The following is a 23,146-nucleotide window of genomic DNA, read 5'->3' as shown; positions in this document are numbered from 1 at the left end:
TCGATGAAGACTAAGCTTTTAAAATTATATTTGACATAGGATTTGAAGATTCATAAAGATGCATCAAGAAACAAACACTCAGAGCATCAGTATTTATGGCTGGGAATATATTTTCCACCAAGAACACAGACAAAGCTGGCAGAAACGCTCTGGGCTCCTCATCTCCCTGTCTAGCCAACGTGCCTCAGAGAAGATCAGAAGTTGACCTGCATGGATTTAGTCTGCATGACCCACTGGCCTCCCTGCCAGGGTTGCCAATTAGTTTCAGTTGTGACAGTGTTTTCTCCCGTGTGGCAACTTGCCAGCAGGGAACTGGATTAAGATCACCAAACTACTTGGCCTGTCAGCCCCGAAGTAAGTGGTTCTCTTTGCCACTAACAGGTCTTCTGGAGAGGTTCAGCTGCAGTTTGAAAGCCTGTGCACAGGGATGGAGGGGCTGATTTACAGCGTGGAACAACAGAAGTGTGCTTTGTTCTGTCTCCAGACTTCACTGCTGGCAATAGTTTTACTGTATAACTGCACCTGCACTCTTCAAAGGGGTAAAGGCAGGAATTCAGAGTGGACCACAGAATGTGTGGTCCTTGGGAAACTCCTGTCACCTTTCTTCCCCCCCAGGAAATAAGTTCAATTAAAAGCAAAACAGGATGGTCATGGTGCTTTATTTCTCCCAGCCAAAGTCTGGGAATAAATGAAGCAGATAATTTGACACTAATGTTATTCATTTATTTTAATTCTTCTGTTTCCAGCTACACATGTGGAAGACTCTGCTACCTACTTAGCATAAATTTGCAGCAAGATAATAATCTACCAAGAACAGGTAATTTTCACCATGAAGAGATGACTTTATATATGATAACCAGAGAGAACAAATCCCCTGGAAATTAAAGGAGTAGGGTGGTGCTGGCACACTCCTCTTGCTGAGAGTCTGTGCATGCTGCAGACCCAGGTTACTTTTTTGAGTGAGCTTATCTTCTACATGTGACTGAATACATTTGACTCCAGGCAGTTGGAAAGGACACTGATTACCATTACAGTCTGTCTGCTTATATTGTCTGAGATGACAACAGGAGCAGTTTGAAATGGTACTGTGAGGACAAAGTATTCAGTTGCTGCAGTTATTAATTATGACCACTTAAACACCACTATAGGCCTGCAAGTTGATTTATGGCTAAAACGACAGTCTCTTGCTCCTGGGAGCATACTGGATCATGGAAAACAAATACAGCACAAGACAGTGAAAAGTAGAGAGCAGGAAGGAGGAGAAATGTACTTTGCAACCACAAATCTTGAGATGTGTTTAGTGTCTAATGTTCCTTGGTAATGAAAATTCCAGTTTGGATTTTGGTTCCTAAAAAGCAAAGCTGTACAGTCTGCAGGTAGAGTCTGAAGGAAAGCTGGGGGAGGAATTGTTCATTCTGCATTTTTCAGTATTATGATAGTATTTTTAATATATATTTTGCCTTTTTTCACTCACTGTCTTTGTTCAAAACTCCTCTCATTTTATTCTGTCTTACAACATTCTTTCTAATGATTATGTGAAACAAAAATATCAGAAAATTTAATCAAGGGAACCAAAGAAAGCTCAAGACTTTCCTGATTGTTTTTGAGCACAGGCTGGGTTCTGGATTTTCAAGTGCCTCCCAAGGTATCAAAAATCTGAATGTGAAAAAAACCCACTGAAATTACTTGAAGATCAGAGCTTGCCTCTTGGAAATCACCAGCTGATTCTTTTTCAAGGTTTGAATAACCTAGCTAGAATAAGCAGGACCAGGCAGTAGGCCAAGGAGGTGGGGTTACAGGATAAGTAGGCATAACCCAAGGCAAAATCCCTTGGCCAGCTCTAGTAACCACAGGGACAAATGCAGAGAGGGAAGGGCAGAGGACCTCTCTTGTCCTTAATTGTCTAAGTGAGCCTAAGAAGATTAGCTGCATAATTAGGTATCTAATTAGTGCCACTCCCAGCCGGGGCAGTGGCCTTTCTTGTGTGTGCTTTAGTATTATACACCTGAGGTCTGACCTACAAATGGAGTTTGAACTCCCTTTGCAGCCCCTAAATTCCCACCTCACTCTGTGCAATAGGATAGCACACACCACAAGGGAGCCTGTGAGTCCACTGACACAGGGTTTGCTTGCCAGCCAACAAATCTTGCTTCTTCAACAACTCCTTTTCAGAACAGTCCAAAAACAAGCAACAGGAAACAGGCACAAGACAGAAGTGAGACACTAACAGCAAATCACAGAAGGGCTTGGATTGGAAGGGACCTTAAAGCCCACCTAATTCCAACTCCCTGCCATGGGCAGGGACACCTTCCACTAGCCCAGGTTGCTCCAAGCCCCGTCCAACCTGGCCTTGGACACTTCCAGGGATGGGGCAGCCACAGCTTCTCTGGGCAACCTGTGCCAGGGCCTCACCACTCTCAGGGAAGAATTGTTTTCCTAACATCCAATCTTAACCTATTCTCTTTGAGTTTGAAGCCATTCCCCTTTGTCCTACCCACTAGATGCCCTTGTTCTGATGAAGCACTTGTTCTGTTCCTAGTAGCAAACTCCATCAAAATATAAGCAGTTTAATTTCATCATATTCAAACCACTAACAGTGAATTCTGTTCTACCTCCAGTCTCCTTGATATCTTTGTTGTGGGATGAACTGCTGCTTTTAACTGTTTTGCTCTGGACACCTCTTTGTACCTGATCCCAGCCCTGCATGCTGACTGGGCTCCACACAGGCTGTACCAAGCCTCCCTTGTGTTCTCCAAACCTGCCCTGTCTACCTGTGCAAATAGAAGCAGCACAGTCCTTTTCTCAGTATAAACACATAGGAACAATTTCCACAAGACCACAAAGGATTTGTGGTATGTTTTGGTTTTTTTTTTTCCTCCTAATCAACCCATTTATTTTGCTAGCTGCATGTGCATGCTAAGAGGGGATGCTTTTAGGGATGGCTGACTGTAATTATATAAGACAAGAGCAGAGAAGCTGCATTCAGATTCATTCCCTCCACAGCCAGAGCCCTGATTTTCTGAGAATTAAATCCCCATAATGAAGGGGCTGCCTTTGCGTGCTGCTATTGCTGTTTTACATCTCTCATTACACCCTCTGAGTGCACACGAGTAATGAATTCAGGGTTTAGCTTTTGAAGTAAATTCAGCATCTCTGGATCAATGTTACATAAATAGTCAGAATGTGTGCTGGAAACACATACATGGTGTTGCCTTCTCTGCTTTGTGCAGCCCTCTTCTCTTCTGGCAGTCTCAACAAGACAAGGATACAGCAAAGAGATCAGAGAGGTGCAAAAGAAAGAAATCATAGAACGGCTTGGATTGGAAGGGACCTTAAAGATCATCTAATTCTACCCCCTGCCATGGGCAGGGACACCTTCCACTAGCCCAGGTTGCTCCAAGCCCCATCCAACCCGGCCTTGGACACTTCCAGGGATGGGGCAGCCACAGTTTCTCTGGGCAACCTGTGCCAGGGCATCACCACCCTCACTGAGAAAAATTTCTTTCTAATATCTCATCTAAACCCACTCTCTGTCACTTTGAAGCCATCCCTCCTCGTCCTGTCACTCCAGCCCTCGCAAAAAATTTCTCTCCAGTGGCCCAGAGGAAGGTGAAGCAGCCTGTGCCAGCCTCTTTAAAAGCAGGACTTGGGAGCTGCTAAAGGTCAGATTTCAGAGCAAAGGGCCTATAAGCACTGCAGTGAAACATGAGGGCTGAAACAATAATTGCACAGTGCTCAGGGTGCCCTGACCTAATGGACTCTCTGTGGCTCAGCAGGCTGGAGAGGAGCAGGGAAGGAGAGCCCTGACCCAGTCTCACAACACTGTTATTCTTTGCTCACTCCTGCTGCAGTGAGAGCATTTTGGGCCAGGTGGATGCTGATCAACATCCCCATAGAGTGAGAAGAATAATTTTAATTTTTCTTACTTTGTTTTTCCTCGTTTTAAACCAGGAAAATGATCATGTCCTTTCCCTTGTGTTCCCAGGCTTTGTATGCCCTGCTCAGGTCAGTGGCCAGTTCCTCAAGGTCAGGTTTGTCTTTTGTTGTTTGTATGGGATTTGTGTAGCACCATCTGACCTGAGAGGCACTGCCACACTACAGCATTAACAGCAGACACTGAAGCAATGCCTGGTTACAAAAATAAACACATGAAAAATACATTTATGACCCTTGTGTACAGCAAAGTGCTGCACACAGGCAGACATCCATTAAGGGAAGGTTCAATATCACAGAGTGGTCTGGACTCCCTCAGCCTCTTCTCTCCTTCCACTGCTTGCAATATAAATACATTCCAGATCAAAATTTCTTAGAATTACTTAGAAACATTCTTATTTTACCCATGTATTTTCTATCACATAGTGAATTGCGTATTGCAAGACATAACAGGGTTGAAATTCCTCTGGAATCACAAATATCATAGGTTGCTTTAACATTTACTTGGGTATGTTTTCTTCCTTAAAAAAAAAAATCTAAATAGAATAAAATTAAACCCACAGTAGCAGAGAAAGAGGAAAAAACCAACCCCCAAACCATGCACACAAAAGCAAGGCACAACAGGGAGAAATAATGCAGCTGTAACCTCAAGTGGAAACAATTTGATTACCATCAATTCCCTGAAGTACTGACCAGATAAACACTTGTTTAGTTTATAACTTCTGACAAGATCACAACCCAAGGTAGTACAGCTGCAAGGGAGTGATTTTTCTATTTATTTATTGGAACTGCTGAGAAAATAATAAAGATGTGAATCAAAATCCATGTCTTCTGTGTAGCTACAAAATATTAGCAGTAGGCAGACATGGCAAACTCACTGGGATTGTTCTCAAAGAACTACATGCCCAGAGCTATGGACAGTTGCTTAGAACTGAAAATCGGACTTCAATTTATTTACAAAATAATTTCCTACCAGATGTCTAAGAACTAATCACATCATCTGGTAAATATTGTATTCCCTTTCTCTTTTTTCTTTTGTTCATTTAAGAGAAACATTTTTATTTTTTAGGTGCAAATTTATCCTCCATTTTGAGGAAGCAAAGAGATTATTATGGGACAGGATGAATCAAGCAGACAAGGGGTTATTGCAGTTAAAATTTCTCCTAGTGCCTAAATATAGAAATTAGAGCCAGATAAACTGCTTTTGTAAAATCTCTTTATCACTCCTTAAAATGACAAAGTCTTGAGCTGCAACAGCTTTTGTCCATAGTTTCAGAAGACTTTTTCATATTATTCAGTCACGGAAACCCTCTAGCCTTTTGCCCCCATTACTCTTATTCCTGGTTTTAGAAATTTTGCAGGTCCCCTGTGTCATTAATATTCAGCTGGAGTTATCAGTCTTACATGAACCTTCAAGAAATCTGCACTGGAATAACCACCCCATGTGGAGCTCAGAAGTTGGACATGGTCATCTCCAGATGGGAGAATTCAACAACTGGCTCCAGTCACAGACAAATGTGACCCAAATCCAAAAGGAATACACAGGGGCTGGACTGAACTATGAGATACACAAATGCATTCTGCATTGCCTGGGCCTGATGAGAATGGTTAATTCTTCTCACAAATATCTGTAGTAGGTGAAATCAAGAATTTGCCGTAATATATATGAAGACAAACTCTTCCAAAACCATTCTTTGATAGTCAGAATGAACACAAAGTCTTATTCAAATTCTTCAAGACAAACAGACCACACAACTTAGAACTTTCCAGCACTAGCTTTTTCCAAGTTCTGATGAGTCCTTCCTTTTTTTCCTTACACTGAGTCTTCAAGGACTAAGATATCACACACTATTAAATCTCTCATCCGTGTCATCTCATTTACTTGGTACACTGCTGAAAAATAATGGACCCCTTGATAAAGATCACAAACACTATTTCAGGTCAGTCATGGGGCGCTTGCAGCAAAGACAAAAAAAAACAAATTAAGAGAAAGTAAATTTAGGCAAGTCATGACTGCAGTTGCTGTGTAATATGATCTATCACCCCCTCCTTTCTTTGCTCACTCAGCTGAACAGAAATCTAAACTAAGCTATTAATTTACCTAGTCATGACTCCAAAAACTGGAAGCCCAAACAGCTGGTTCAACTGTAGTTTGGATGTGGTGAAGCAGACAAGTTCTGGTCAGAACAGTCATCAGCTTTTAAAAATAATGATCAGTATGTCAAGCTGCATCTGTCACAAAAATATGTGGGGTATTTGACATGTTCTTTTGAAAAATCGTTTTGATTTCAAAACGCTGTTCTTCAGCCCGAGCAGCATTTGAAACTCTCAGTCCTCTTGAGCTTCCATCAGGCTGTCAGAAATGAGAAGCACTTATCCCTGAAAATTCTTAGTTCAGTATGAAATATTGAAAAGTTGATGTGGGGCCAAGCTGGTGATCTACATTGCAGCATTCCTGGAATAACAACACAGGGGAGACACAGTGGACAGATGAGTAGAGAGAGACCAGAGTCATTGGATGAAAGGAATAAAAAAGTTCTGAAGAAAAATAGGGAAGAGAGAGGTGCCTGCTTGGCAAACTAGACAGGTAACAGGAAAGGGGTGAAAATGGAGGAAGGAGAAGTGCAAAGGTCAAAAAAGCAGAAAGTATGCAGGGAATATCCTGGGAACAAAGTGTTCTGAGAGGAGGGGCAAAACTGAGGACTGCACATCATGTTGAAGGTCTCAGCAACCAGGAGGAAGAAACTTGAGAATTCAATGACCATGACCAAAACACGAGATAAAAGGAAGGGATTTATCCTTATATGGCCCTTGCAGAATGTTTCTGTTTCATTACAGTGTTGTTGCTCTGCATCTACAAGAGAAAACTGGCATGATTTCCTTCCCCAGACTCCATTGAGCTGACAGACACTGCAGTTTCAAATAATTACTTTAGTGTGCTTCATGGGGCTGATTTTTTTCCATGATACAAGAGGCTGTGAACCAAATCCCTATGATACTTTCCTATGGAGGATTAGGAACTGATAAGGACTTTAATTTTGGGAATTTATTAATCACTGCCTTGAAGACTAATTTTCATGAGAAATCCAAATAATTTGGCTGTTCTGTATTTTCCCCATTCTGTCCTTTAGAAATATTACACAGTGTTTCTTAGGCCACTTATGGTATGAATTTTAGGGCTGGTATTTTGATTTGTAGGTATTTCTGGTTTTGAAAGTTGGAATTATGACATTCCATAGAAAATTAATTATTCATTAAAAAATAGAGAGGGACTATAGATATACACAGCTGCATTTTCTAGCCCCTTCCATTTTAAACAGCTGCAGCATTCTGCAACAAACCAGGAGGAGCCCAGTTTTAGATTCTGGGTTGCTAATTAGTTATCATCTTTTATAGCTTTAATCAATGAACTGCTAAAGCTAAGCCAGAGCAGTGTCCTCTGCTGTTCTTTGTAAATTAACCTTTAACAGTCTCCAAGAAACAGCTCTTTCAGCCTCTGCACATTCTTTGCAGTGACTGCTCGATGAGTTTTAATCAGACCCTTTTTCAGTAGATCAGGAAGGTCACTTGAAAAAGGTGAATAGAAACTCACTGACATTTAGGAAGAAATTTTCCTCCACTTACAGCCACAGTGTAAAGCTATAGCATATGAAATACATTACAACTCAGGCCTCATCACTTTCTGACTTAATTTCTTAGGCTCTTTCTGTTTCAACTGAATTTTTAGAAGACTAATTCAGAGTCCAAAAGCCTTATGACAGTTGTGTGGGACCCTGGGAGCTTCCCCTGGAGTGTAGTGCCTGCCTGGTTTCTGCTGCAACAGTGAGAATCAACCCCAACCAAACAAATGTTATTCATTCCTTCAGTGCTGGTGTTACATGGATTCCAAGATGGAGACAGATCAAATGATTATTCCATGAAAAGAACAACCAACTGCAGTGCAGCTTTCTGTCCCACTCATCACAGTCCATTACCCAGTCTCAGTGGGTAACCTCAGCCAATCTCCTTTCCAATGACCTGTGTTCAGTAGTCACTTAAAAATCCACACTGTGCCATTCCCAATGCTATCTGCCTCCTGTAGACCTTCTAATATGTTTTCCAATTGTTTCCCTCTACCAGATCCTCTGTGTTCACCTTCCTGTTACAAGGTTTTTCCTGGTGTCCCCTCTCACACTCTCAGATTTCTCTCCTCAGACCTCACCTGCTACACTAACACTGTATTTCTTATCTGGGCCCTTCTCACACTATTTCATTGGCACAAAGTATCTCTTTCAGATACAATATTCTAATTCGAGTAGGATTTACTTGCTCGACATCCAAATCAGTGCATGAATCACAGAACTGTGTAGGTCACAACTTACAGTAGATAATTATAATAATTTCTTCCCCTGTCAAGGCAATCTTGGACGTTTTTCTTAAAATTCTCACAAGAAGTCCTTTCCTTTCTTCAAAGCTTTCCCACAGTCATTTTGTTCACATCTACCCCAAACCAGCAGCAGAAAACTCAATAGAAAGACTGACTTTACCTTTCAGATAATTTTGCTTATTTGCCATAATTATAGTTGCCTCACATTCAATTTTCAGTTTTCATCACTTATTCTACACCTCACGCCCCACCAATGGACCTCATCTGCATTCCAGCTGATTGCAGCAGGAACCACCCTCTGAGAGCACACAAATCTCCTTCAGAGCAAATGTAGTTCCCAGTATAAATCCATGGTAATCTGACAATATAGAGGCATGGAATATCCCTAGCTAGGCATGTGTGAAAAGGTCACAGTAAGGCAGGAGGTAAAGAATGGCAGGAAGAACTGAATAAAACCAGGAAAGCTGTGAGAAACACAAACTTCAGAGGATAAATGTTGAAAGATTCAGACTCAGGTTGATGGGATGCAGGGAGCTCTAAATACGTATAAAGATTCTCTTGATATGTAATCATATACATGTGTGTGTGTGTGTGTGTGTGTGTATATTTATATATATAGCACACAGAGTCCTCTTTAGACCTAGAGTTGGTCTCTAGGTTTCTTGGTTCATAGAATCATGGAGTATCTTGAGTTGGAAGGGACTTAAAAGGATCATTCAGTCCAACTCCTGGACCTGCCCAGCACACCCCAACAATCCCACCCTGTCCCTCAGAGAATTGTCCAAACCCTCCTGGAGCTCTGGCAGCCTCGGGGCTGTGCCCACTGCCCTGGGGAGCCTGGGCAGTGCCCAACCAGCCTCTGGGGGAAGAACCTTCTCCTGAGATCCAGCCTAAACCTCCCTCCCCTAACACAGCTCCAGCTGTTCCCTCAGGTCCCATCATTATAATATTCCCATGTCTTTTCAAGCAGCTATGAAACCTACAGCTAACCTGTCTCTCCTACTTATTTCCCTTAAGGAAAAGCAACCTATATTCCTATTGCTGTTTACTTGGTCAGTTCAAAGGATAAACATAAGCACCACGAATGCCAAGCACTGAGAACTGTCCATGGTTGAGGTCAGTAGATTCTCACACAATATAATTAATAGTTTCTTTCATAAGAGTGCTTAAAAAAACAAGGCTATCACCTCTCCTTCCCAGACAATTACCTGAGAACAGGAAACAAAAATTACAGATATACTTAGAAAAAATGTTACCATTGCAAAATCAGAAGTACAAATTAGTGTACTTTAGGATGGCATTTCCCTAGGCAACTTTAATTCAATCCCTTCTGCATATTTGTAAGGCTAGACACTGAAATCCTAATTTCCTTGAAGTCAGTGGGCCATTTGCCATGGACTTCAGAGATGCAAGTATTTCACCCATAGCTTCACCTACACACAAATTTCAGATGCAGATTTTACCATGAGATCCTCTCCTCTGTTGTTTACAGAGCTGTCTGAATGGAAGTATTTTATTTTCCCCTCTCTCTACAATGGTGTGTGGCCCAGTGCCTTATTTACTGCACACCCACAAAGTCTGCATTGAATACAGGATTTGAAATTTCTCATTTTCATCACAAAACCTTGTTGTTCTCCCGAGTCTTACATGTGCTATGAAAACATCTTTAGACTATTTTGTGAAGCACTTGCATATTACCACTCCTGTTTTGTAGGCTGGAACCAGGACAAATATGGTATGCTAAAACTCACCACTCTAAGTTCTGAATTATGCATAGTTCTGATTTATTCAGAAATCTTCAGTGTTTTATCTCTAGAGCAGTTTCTTTTCATCTTAGTTTCTGTTACGAGCTCCCACCATTTCTGCACATTAAGCTCCATTTATTCTGAGTTAAGCAAACAAAAAACAAAGTTCACTCAGAATAGTGGTCACCTATAAAAATCCTGATAGAATTGCCAAAACTGCTGAAGGACATAGAGCAAAAATCAGAAATCTGTCTGCATTCCCTGGACTATACAACCTGTGGGGGACAAAAAAGATGCTCCAGAGAGCTAAACTCAGTGTCAGAGGGAGTTTGAGCCTTCTTGTCACACCTCACCTGGAAGTTTCCTGACTGCAAACCTACAAACTATTGGACTGGTGCATAAGAAAATGCAAAGACAATTAAAAAATGCCAGATGAAAATTCACTGTCCTTTGCATGGGTGAACTATGCAATAAAATCAACAGGAGTGCTGACAGTCAAATGAGGACCAGGCTTTGCTTGGGCAACACATATCTGCTGAAAAACATGGGATGTTTGAGTTCAGCTATGAAACAGGAATTAAGGATTTACTGATTTAACCCCCTTGACTTGTTCATCCTTCTCAAAGTGGTCTTATGACACCATCTTTGAATGCTCTTTAACTCTCACAAGTATCTGATCTGTGGCTTTTCTGGATTGTTAAAGGAAAATGAATAGTTTAGTGACAAACTGATTTGGATTTATTGATTAAACCAACTGCATGGAGGGTGTGTGCACAGAGCAGACTTCGAAGTGGTTTCTAGTAATCAGAATTAGGGATTTGCAGCTGCCTCAGTATGCTGATGATAACAGAGATAAACAGCTTATCTAGGAGTTGTTCTGGACCGGGGGTGCTCCATTCATATGCAAATGTATGTCCACTTGTTGGCTCAATCGACTGCGATTGACCCCTAATGAGTTAAATCTTTTCTGAAAACCCTCACTGAGTATGTTAAAAAATATTACAGGTCTTGGATCTAAGGCAAAAAAAAAAAAGAAAGAAGCATTGAAAGACATATTTGTGGGAAACCTCAGATAGGAATTTAAACAGTGGTAGTAATTTCTTAAAAATGTGATGTATTGAGGGTAGGAATGGTAGCACAATCATTAATTCTGAGATTTCCCTATGAAACACATGTTTTTTATTAAGGATCAGGGATATCTGTAGCTTTTGCTTACAGAGAGTGGAGAAGAATATTACCTGAAACCCACTAGAAAACCTAGAAAACCAAACCGAAAATGAACAAACAAACAAACAAAAAGGCCTAATTAATGTTATGTCAGGGTCACTAATCCCTTGGGAGTGGACAAAAACCAAATGAGTCTTCATTGCTCAAGTGCCTCACTGCACCCTCATGGAAGGAAGGAGTAATAGGAGCCAAGGGTTACTGCTGGTCCTCAAACAAAGAGACCTTCAGGTTCACAAAGTGAATCTAAAATGATAAAGCCTAAAAATACCAGTAGCAGGAAGGAGCCCAGATAGTGGAACAGGGCTCTGGGACCCAAATGCCCAAAGGCCTCCTGAGAAGACAGGACCATCCTACCCTTTGCATCTACATTCAGAGGCTTGGAAATCGTAGTACCAGCAAGGAAACATCTGGGAGAATATTTGCATCTATACTGAACTTGGAATAAGGTAATACCCTAAGTGCTCAGTCAAGGATGGTTAGTGCAGCTGAAAGCCTGAGGGAAGCCCTTGCAAAGGTTAGAGTGTGCTTGTGGTGACATTTTCAGATGCAAGCTCAACAGTCACACACCCTTCATAACATGCACAGGCTGTGTCTTGCTCCAAAGTCTGCACCAGAAGGAAGGGCACACAAACCCCAGGTAATTAAAGCCTAGGGACCCATTATATATTAAATTAATTTTCACATCTGTTTCTGCAAACAACCCTTCCGCAACACCCCTGCAGGTTTTGCTGGGCACCATTAATTGGCTGATGTTTTAACTGTGATTGCAAATTCTGATGTTGCTCCTCAGCCTTTTATCCAGGTAAAATTCCCACTGAAGATGAAAGAAAAGTTTGCACAGAAAAAAAAGGAAAAAAAAAAGGATTAAATAAAGCATCTCTCATATCTTTTCTTCTAGAGATTCCACTTGTCAGCATTTGAGCTGCCTCTGTGATATGAGCATTGCTCCTCATTTCAAGTTTGGACTGGCAAAGTTCACAGAGCTGCCATACAGGGCTCACCAACCTATGCAGGGCATCCACCAAGTTTACAGTTCAATTTGGACATGACTGAAACCACTTATCACATCAGTGATGGGCTACTCCACTATGTCTCTATATTATTCCTGCTACAACATAAAAAAAATGAGAATGTTTTATTACCTTCCCTGCAAAACATACATGTTTTTTTCCTCTAAACTCAATGAAGACTTTTACCAATTCTTATTGACCTCTGTGAAGTCATCAATCAGTGACTGAGTCAATGAAGCTACATTCTAAAACATGGGGTTTGTCAGTCATTTTGACAAATAAATAACAGTTTAGTTTCCATCACCGTGTATTAGGGAGTGAAAATAGCTAGCAAAAAAATTAGGTCTGATTTCTCCATAGAAAATGAAAATGAGAAGAGACATTCAAAGAGACTTACTGGGTTCATAAAAATAACAAAAGGAAGGCTGATAAGCTCCTACCCCAGTTTTACTGTTCTTTTGAAAGTGAGGGCAAATCAGCTCTACAGTACACACACCTGAATACACACATCAGAACTGAACCATTATTCCATTATTCCATTACACAAACCAATAACCTCCAAAGGCAGGGTCAAAGCTGGGATGGAGGATTCTTATCTCCAGTACTCATCTGAGACTGAGCAAAGCAAAAGATGCATTTTATGCTTTATTGTTCCACTCTACTTAGATCCCACAGATTAATTTACAAAAACTTCACTCCGAGGCACGAAACAGAGGGAAAACTAAGATGGGAGCATCAGGGGGTCAACTGCAGTTAATATTAGCTCCTCACAGGTGTTCTGGATTTTCACACCCTTACCTGCTGTAGCACTGGAGACTGTTGGCCACTGCTGATCAGGCCCTCCTGGTCCTCCACGCAGGACTGCTGCCTCCTCCATATGGACAGCACTGGATAAGCACAAACCACAGTCAGATTACACAGTTCCCCCCTGCCCTGGGCTTTAAAGCATTTCCCTTTCTTGCTGCTCTTCGAAGTTCATAAAACTGTCACTGTGCAGCTGCTACTACAGATTTAGCAAATTCTGCTGGAGCACAGGAGAACCAGCTGCTTTGACTTGCAAAAAATATCTTCGATTATTTACTAAAACCCAGTCGTGGCATAACCTATAAAACAAACATACCTGCAAGACACTTTGCTCTCATTGATTGGGAGTCTCTAATAAAGAAGTTACACACCTTTGCTGTTATGATCTATTAGCATTAAAGCAAATGATAAAAACTTCATGGAGGTAGTTCTGAGCTCCTGTCTTTATGCTATTTTAACAGATCCCACCTTCTTGGCTTACTTTCAGGAGGAAAAATACATTTTCTCAAATGCAGAAACTATTACAGCCAATTTTACAGTGTCACATCGTGAGTGCATGAAGGCACCAATTTTCACCTTACATGGAAGGAAAAGAAAAAAATCTGCTACTTTTAACACAAAACTAGGTATGTATTTATATGCAGCTCCTTGGAGAGACAGGATTCAGTGACTGTGTCCCTGCCTCTGCTCATCTGCTTTTCAGCTCCCTTCCACACTCCCAAGCTGAACTTCATGGGTAGTGTCAACCAAATGTGGCAGAGGGTCCTACAGATACTAAATTTCTACAAATCTTATGAAAAATCAGTATTTTATTAGCAGGGCAAGGCACACGGTCTCAGAACCTGAGATTTCAGATAAGGATGGGGGCTGCTGATGTAGGAGAACAGAGGAACACATATGATTTCCCAGAAAGCCTCCAATAGCTGCCCTTTTTGTGAGATGAATTGCTTTAAATAAGCTCTGACTTTTCATTGATTTTTCAAGTAACTTCAGCCAAGACCTTGAACTCTGTATAGAAAGGAACGTGGATCCACAGGATCATGCTGGGAATACACAAGAGCATGTCTGACTCAGGACCAGCAGATAAGGTGCTCAGATGGGCAGAATTCCTGTTTCAGGATCCTGCCCCCCCCACTGTTCATTCACTTTGCAGTAAGTGGTCAGGGATTACAAAAAAAGTTGAAAGTCACAGAAGGAACACAAAAGAAAGAAAGCAGTTTCCCAACAGGCCACAGAGTCAAGCTTGCTCTGCCTTCTTTTCCTTCTGGTCCCTGAGGTTTAGATTCCTTTTAACAAAGCAGCTCCAAGTCAGCTGGGAGTCACTCTGTGCCCTTACCCATATGAAGCACAGTATGACTGAATTTAAAATTTCAACCCTATGAAGATTCTTCAGCCCCATGAATAAGGGATAAAGGTGATGCCTACAGTCCCATTGCACCAACAATTTTTGGAAAAGCAAACCATCCTACACTTTGTAATGCCACTAGAAACTACTGCAGCCTTATGTTTGTACCTAAACCTGTACAATTGTCTTATTAATCACATCAGCTTACACATGAATAGAAAACCAGTTTTCTAATCTGCTCAGAGAGAGCAAAAGTACTGCTTGATTTAGGATCTACAAAACCAACTTTGTAATAATTCTCTTTTTCCAGGTGTACTGAGTAGCAAATTATAGCAGAGACTGCTTGCAATATTAGGCAGCGGATTTTCAAAGATGTTTAAAGAGATTTGGACAAAAGCCTCACTTACTTCTCTGAAAATCCATCTCATATCTTCAAAAAGTCCTTTCAACTGTATTAATCTTCTTGACTGCACCATGTGGTTAACAAACCTGCTACAGGAGCAGCTACTTTTATGGTAATGAGTAAAAAGAAAATGGAAAACGCAGCGGTGCTGCAGACTGCCTATTGAAACATCAGCACTGATGATTACAGGCAGCTTTAAAATAAACAAAAAGTATATAATCACAATTAAATGATTCAATAATAGGAGCAATTATGCCTTGACAATCAATGTATACAAAGGCAGGAGGTAAAATAACAATACAAAAGCACAGATCTACAGTACTGCAACAACAGCAAGTCAGACTGACACTGGAGCACTTGGAGATTGGAAGTGACAGCAGCAGAACTCGTGTGCTTTCCATCTCAGCATGGATAACATCAGTCTGGGGCATCAGAGGAACCAGAGTTTGTCCTTTTCACAGAGGACAAAGACGGAACTCCCCTTCCCTGGAGAACCACCACACGTACCTTTGCATTCCTGCCCTCAGAGATGCAGAATAGCGCCAGTCCGGGTTGGGGTGTTTTGGCTGTAGAAACAAAAGCCCAGGATAACTCTGTTAGTGTCAGTTAAACATGCTAAAAAGCATATGCATCTGGCTAATTTTGCCAGCAAACTCTATGTGGATCTACTCAGTTTTTATGAATTGCCAAATCTTTCTATGAATCTAAAGAACCTTTTGAATGGGCACACAGGGAGCATCTCTGTAATAAGCTTGTTTGAATGCCAAGGCCTTGGGCTAGAGATGATCTCTGTGGAACATTTAATGCTGAAAACTGGTGGGCAGTTATTTCACACATTCATCAACATTTTGGGCACAGGATTAAAAAAACATCATCATAAATCCAGAAAACACATTGTTTGTTTACCTGATAAACCGAGGACACTCGAACTCCTGCACTGAACATCTTCTGCTTGAGGGTGGGTAAATGCAGCCCCTCGTGAAGGGGGCATGTGGGGCAGTGTCTGCTGTGAGGTGTCTGCTAGAATTTAGAGGACTGCAGAGGACTGCACTGGATGGTATCAGACTTACAGACTGCAGCAAGTCTTTTATTAGAGGCAGATATGTTCTTCCATAATACCAAAACCTACTAGATCCTCCATATTCATGAGAGGGCATAAGAGGTAGAAGGGGAAAACAGCCAGCAATATCCTTTGACCAACAAACCTCAGCACATGCTGATGTGCTGCAGAGTGACCTGATAAACAAGGAGATAATGAAGAAATCCTTTGTGGACCAAAAATTGCTCCAGAAAATCTTGTTCACGTTGTCAGGGGACCATCACTATAATTTTCAACTACAGCCAATGAATGCAAACTCAAGTCTCTTAAAATTAAGGACCTAAGGACATAGCAAGGTTATTTCTCAGGATGCTCAAAACATTATTCTGTAGGTGATACTGCACTCAGTGCTTAAGTTCAGGCACCGGAATTCAAAGACAGAACTTATGTCCAGAAACATAATGGACTACATTCATTCCTGATGTGTCTTGCACAGTGCCAAGCACACAAATAATATATGACAATAATGGTTTAATTCTCTTCAAATTATTGGAGGCAGATCAGAAATGAATTTCGCCCCATTACTTGAAAGAGAAAAAGAAAGTGTTGAATGTTCTAAATTATTTAAAGCCAACTCTGTCTTTCCTCTTGAGGTTTGGGGTATGCTCTTCCCTGGATCAATAGGTTTTATTCAAACAAAAATGGAGCAATTACAACTTACAGTATCACTCTATCACCAACCTTCCCAGGTCCAACATCACTCAAGAGTGAGATGCTCTTGGATGATGCACATACTAATATTCTTTATGGTCTGAGTTACACAAAAGGGAGGAGCCTGCTATTTGCAACCACACATTAAACATCTGTGCTAGCAATTTCCTTCCCATTTAGCCCCCTGTTCTCTGTCATGCTCAGGTTCTGCTGAGTTTAGCAGAAAGTGGTTTGACAAGAAGCCCATTATGCATAGTTCTAGTATTTTCTGATTAATTCTAGTTTGGCACCAGTCCCAGGGATGTCAGAGCGACTCGAAAGTCAACCATGTAGTAACAGTCAATGAAAGAGGATAGAAAACAACCCACACTGATCAGATCCTCTCCTGAGCTTGCCTTCCTTGAGTATGAAGGGTGCTGACACCAGAAGAACTGGCTTTTCTTCTTCTGGGGATTTTTTATAGCAAGGGAACTGCTGGACCGAAGGAAAGTCCCTTTGCTCCATTTTGCAATTTGAGAGGTGCAGGTTCTAATTCATACAGGCTTGTAGGCAGTGTGAGGAGGAGGAATATTACCACAGTCCCAGGCAAAGCACAGAGGAAGTGAGATTACATCAAATCACTGGAAAAGTCTGACATGGCTTGGGAGTGAGAAAAGAGAAAAACGGCCACTCACTCACAGTACATAGATTTTTGGTTTTCAGTTGAGAGTTTTCCAGCTCTTGGCTTGAAGACAAAAATCTATGTTCTGTTTGCAAGAGGGAACTTTCAGACACCGTTTCATAAATGGGTCATGATGGCAGGAGAAACTCCTCAGTGAGAAATTCATCATTTATCCACTTCACATGTGTGGACCAAGACTCCTCATATAAGAGAAACAGCAATTAGGAGACTGTGGCATTTTCAAGGACTACTATCCAGAAGCTGTGGCATCTTGTAGCTGCTCCCAAGCACTTCTCTCTTTGCTATGACCTGAGGGAGGGCTGTAGTGCTGCTCCCAGGAGAGCAGAAGAAGGAAAGAGGGGGCAGGATGGGAAAAATATACTCTGGAGGCAGAGAGGTCTATTGCCACAGTTGACTGTCGGGGCTGGTTTTAAACTGTGAAAAGAAAACAATGTCTTTGAGGTTTTTTTGAAGTCATTGCATGAAGAACAGGAGTATGAGGCAGTTGGGCCTTTGTGTAGATCTGTTTTCACCCAGTTTTACCATGTGCTCACTGCTTGACTGGGTAGTTTCAGAGCTCAGCAAGAGAAACATTTGTCCCAGTAACTTGTGGTAACTTCTGTTACCACAGGTCAATGTCCCTCAGCTGTCGAAATCAGTGAAATTTCTGTTTTGTCAGCATAACTGGCTTCTCCTTTTGTTCTGCTACAGACTGTAATTCTTTCAGATCCCCTGGTCATAAGAGAAAAGTTGTTTCAACACATCTCTAAATGAGACCGGGCTATTAAAGCAAAGAAGTATGACCAGTAATAGAAGTCCAGCACAGCAGAAGCAGCAAACCTGCTCAGTAATATCTTTCCCAAGCTCAGATGTATTGATTCTTACAGATCCACCAGGAATTCACAGTCTGAATGCTGGACTGGCTTATACCTCTGGCTATGAACAGTCCACCTTTCCCAGACCACCCCCTGAAACCTGCCATATGACCATGTGTCCCACAGCACACAGGTACTGTGCCATGGCTCATCTCAAAGCAGAGCTGAGTCCTCAGGCAGTCCCAGGGGACTGCACAGCAGCTCTCAGTGGGCTCCTCTGCAAAGCCCCATCACAGACTTGGCTGTGAGATGTGTAGCTGTGCCATAAACCAACACCACCAGGACAAGGTACAGTGGACAAGAAGTGTGAGCACAAAGAGGGAGCACAGAGAGGAAGCACAAAGAGGAATAGAGGCTCTGAAGGTGTCCAGATGCTTCCCACTTGTACATCCCCACACTTTCACTATGTCACACAATGGTGATGAAGATAATATTGTCCCTTTTACTGCCCCACCTCCCAACTCATTACAAGACCCTGTTTATCACAATTCAGCACATTCTTCTACTTAAAGGTAATTCTAGCTTGCCATTTCCCTCAGAGATTTTTGAAGGCCATGTAGCAAGTCCAGTAGTTCTGTCAATACCACTCATCAGTGGAGGTGAGAAAAATCACATGATCCAGCACAGAAATAATCAACCATTCCCTGTTTCTCCCATCACCTCCTTTTTCTGATTCAGTGATAGCACACATGACCACAGTGTGAGATCAGTCAAAAATCTATCCAGGTGCCTATAGAAGTGGTTGTCACCACACAAGGTGAACATCTCATGCCACCAGTTTGCTCCTGCTTGTTCTTCCAGGCACCAGGGTTACATTCTGCCAACCACATAACCACAAGCATTAATGCCACTAGTCATAAACAACCAACCCTACTGGGAAGTCTGACAAGCAAAGTGAGTGCATAATATAAAATGGAGCCACCTTAAAAGCAGAAAACCTCACGCAAAATGTCACACAGTTGTTTTCAAATGGCTTAATTGAAGAATCATATCATTGCTTTTGTGGAGAATAAATTTAGTTGAAAATATATTGTTACCAACATTATACTCAGTTCTTTTTTTAGCTGATGCTTCAACACAGTAAGAATTTGTCCCTGGGAGGGGGGCAATTCCTAAATTTTTTAAATGTTGTTCTGATATGGGATTCACGTAAATCAATGCAAATGCCACCTTTCACTTCAGTGTTTGTTAGAACAAAACCAGTCTGAGGTAGAGAAATGTGAATCAAACATTTACAAACAGTTACCAGACGCTGAGATTGTTAAAAACATCCCACTCCACATCCATTTCTACACAAATGCACAACAGAATGACAAGAACTATATTTATCAAATATATCCGCTTTGAAGCAATAATAAAAGCCTTTCAGAACTCTTGACCACATAAGGCTCTGCTTATTTTTCCAGTGAGACAATGCTGACAGATGTGAGGAAACAGAGGCTTCTATTCCTGCCTTCCTTTCATAAATGTTTAAAATTAATTTGATAGGGAGAACAAACTATTTGAACACGTGTTTATCACACAAGAAATCAGAAAGGAAACTGGAAAAGAAGCCCGAAGATTTTCTTCCTGGCAGTGTCCATTTTCATTCCTAACTCTGAGAAAACTGAGGTGAAGGAAACAGGCAAGATGCTTCTGTAAAGTATCTTTAACGAGCTCCAAGAGAAGGAAAACACCTCTGCTTAATCAGGGCTGCAAATTTCTGCTGGCACAGCAGTAAACATCAAAACTGCCCTGAAGCACAGAGCACTGGCCCTGCTTAGCAGAGCAGGTTCAGACACTGTCACTAAGCAAAAGAACAAACATTTATAGTTAACCTTTTCAATGTCACTGTGGCTGGAGAATTTCTTAAAGGCTTAAGTCCTTGAACTGAGATTTTAAGATATTCCACCATTAATACCTTTAAATCCCCTGAGAGAAGTCTCTTGGAAGGACTGCTGCAAACAAAGCTGTGGGTGTACTAGGTTTAGACACTTCAAAATATGCTTGCATTTAAAGCAGTATCAAGATGTTTTCAACTCAAATGATGCTTGGGGTTTTTTTTCATGTGTTTAGCAAGCCGGTTTTGAAGTAAAAAATGCAGAGAAAGAGCTAAAACCAGAGCAAACACCTGTAAAACTCCAGTGAATCCCTGGGCCTTACCAGCACTGATGTGCAGCTCTTTTTCACTTTCTTTAAAAATATCCACAGAGCAACATGAAAGTTTATTTCTGAACATCACATGAAATATCATATTTTGTCGGCCACATGTGTCACCACACAAAAACAAGGTACAGCTAAATGTATAATATAAAAAGTTTATATCTAGCTCTATCAAATATCCAGACTGCCTACTCATCATTAGGAATGTGCCAGGTTGCCTTCTAGGGCAGAGAACTCCTGTTAAAACATGTTGGTTTGATTGTTATTTCCTGCACTGAAGGGAAAAAGTTGTCATGAGATGCAAGACAAAAAGAATGAGTTTAACTGCACAGGATGTAAGAACAAGACAGAAAGATGAAAAGACAAAGCAAGGACCAGACGCTACTCAGACATCATTCAGCATCTTCACAGGAATATGAGGAAACAGATTCCAGACTAAAGAAAGCACTGAAACCTTTCCTGGAAATGACAGATCATGGCTGCAGCAGGGCCCAGTAATAAAATCACATCTTCACACCCCCCCTTCACAGCTGTGTGCACTCCCCTTTGGAAGGGCAGGAATCCAGGCTGCCCATAACTTCACACCATGCCAGAAATGAAGCCACAGTATTTTTCCATCCCTGTATTTTGCCTACATTGCCTGCCTGGTCCCCTTGCAGTAGTTATCTGATGAGAGAGCAATACCCATTAACCCTGCATCGCTGATCCTTATCACCAGCCTCCTGCCAGCAATAACTGTGTCCAAGGTTTTCTCTGCAGTTGCATTAATACATTTCTTCTTTTATAAAACACTCTTGGTTTGAGTCATACTTATAAACCTCTAAAGGACCGAACAGGTAAGCAGGGTGAACACAGAAGCAGAGCTTGTCTTGCAGAAACAAGCTTCCATTCCACCATGAAAACACCAGCTGTAAAAAAGGAATAGTCACACAAGAGTCAGAGCTTCCTCAGGTACAAAACATTCCCTACCTAAACTTATTGCACTTGATTTTCCCTTCCACTGCATCCTTCTAATGACCCAATAAAGTCAGCCACAACTTACTGTAATTATTAGCATCTTTGACCTTACCAGTAAATATGAAAAGAACTAAGACCTTATTGCCCAGACTGTTACTGAGATGAATCCCAAATAACTTTGGAATGTTTTGCTTCTCACTGTAGAAACAATATTTCCAAAATATTAGCCTTTCTGAAACCCTATGCACTATATGCACACACAGAAAACCCATTCACCTGGTCCCATCCTTGTCACTGAACAACCAAGAGAAAATCTATTTCCAAAACCTGTGGCTAAGAAAAAAGTAAAAGACCTGTTCACGGTATCCAAAAGTAAAGAGATTGACTTCCTAAATCAACATAAGGACAATGATGCCTGGTTTTATGCTTCACAGGTGAAAGCACTGGCTTATAAGGGCTGATTCAAAGTTCACTTTAACTAAAGAGAGAAACACAGTTCTCTGAAGGTCTAATAATACAAAGACCATTATCCTTAAAAAGCAGAATTCAGTGTTGCTAAGCAATCGATGGCATTTTCAGTGCAAATGCTGAGCTTGAAACAGGGGAAAGACACGATTTTTAGTATGTAATTAGCTAGGAACTAGTAATTAGTGAATGCCACTACATTTGCCCATTTCCTCATGTACACATGGTATTGATGCATCTTCACAGAATGTCCTACCACAGGACAGATCGAGAAGCAGAGACCTAAGAAAAGAACTTGTGATGAGTACGACTTGTAAAAACTTCACCTCTGTTTAAATCACACAGAACTGCTTGAATAATTGATTCCTCCTTTGGATCATAACTTCACACAGGCAACATTCATTAGTTTGCTCTATATATCTCTCTACTTTTGTACTCCAAGTTTGACCTGGCTTTGCTGCCATTGCCTAATCTGCACTGCTAATCAAAACCTGCTAATTCATTGCATTCAATGGAGTGATTCCCAAAATGTGACAGCAATCTGTTTGTTAAACTAATTTCCTTGGTCTTGCATCAAAAGTGAAGCCATTTTTAGTTATTGTTTCTTTTTTCTGTTCCCCTTCCCCTCTGAAAATCAGATGAGAGTGTATATTTTGCTTTTTGATTCTTCAGCATACATGCTTATAGAGCATGTCTCACATTCCCTCCTACATCAAAGAGATTTCAGGAGTTTTATTACACTCAGAAAAATTAAGGTAAAAAACTGTGCAAAAAGAAAAAATACTTCCTCCATGCCCTGTCACTGTGATTTATAGAAAAACACTGCATTAATTTTAAATGTATTAATGTTGAATGGATGATCATTACTCTCTAAAAGCATTTTTATAGAAGACTTGCTAGACTTTCAGATTTGGGCATCTTTGCATAACTAAACAGTTGCAAAAGATGCTAAACACTTCATATGTTGATAAGTATAAAGAAATAAATAAATGAGCTCTATTTCCATGGCAAGAATACACAAGTCAGGCTCCTTTCCATCCCACCAGTTATTTCCCTACCTTTCCCAGCTCTGCAGGCACAGCACATATTAATATATGAAGTGCCACAATTGTAGGGTACAAACAACACACAGTAATTGCAATATTTTCCTTTTGTGAACCAGAATTAGTCTCTCCTGTGAGTGCTTCTGAGTTCAGACCCAATATGTGCGGAAAGGGAACTGCACAGATCATGCAAACCACACACCAACTGCAGGCTGCCTGCACGCCAGAATAAAGCAACCATTAATTCTTCACTGTGGGAAAATATTGCAAAGGTTAATACACGGCTGGTCAAACCATAGGTATTAAACAATTTTCAACAGCAAGACAGCAGGTTGGAAGTTGTCCCTCTGTAACTTAATGATGGTAACTTGCTGTAAGTCTCTACAAAGATGTCACTGGCCAGAAAGCACAAAATGCAGC

At 41.2% G+C, this 23,146-nt stretch overlaps 1 protein-coding gene across 2 annotated transcripts in view; it reads right to left on the bottom strand.

Annotated features, from left to right (window-relative positions):
- LOC113960366 (protocadherin alpha-C1-like) overlaps positions 1-23,146 on the bottom strand; it is an 81,368-nt gene that overhangs the window by 24,250 nt on the left and 33,972 nt on the right. For both annotated transcript variants that reach the window (XM_027669901.1, XM_027669902.1), the window contains exons 2-3: positions 15,341-15,399; positions 13,080-13,168 (exon numbers count right to left, since the gene is read on the bottom strand). In XM_027669901.1, coding sequence (XP_027525702.1) covers positions 13,080-13,168; positions 15,341-15,399 — 148 coding nt within the window. The remainder of the gene's footprint in view (positions 1-13,079; positions 13,169-15,340; positions 15,400-23,146) is intronic.

Source organism: Corapipo altera, unplaced genomic scaffold (genome assembly GCF_003945725.1).
Source record: "Corapipo altera isolate COAL_440 unplaced genomic scaffold, ASM394572v1 61267, whole genome shotgun sequence".
In the NCBI taxonomy this organism is placed as follows: Eukaryota; Metazoa; Chordata; class Aves; order Passeriformes; family Pipridae; genus Corapipo; species Corapipo altera.
The sequence above is the reverse complement of the archived record's forward strand: the minus strand, read 5'-3'. Positions and strand labels throughout refer to the sequence as shown.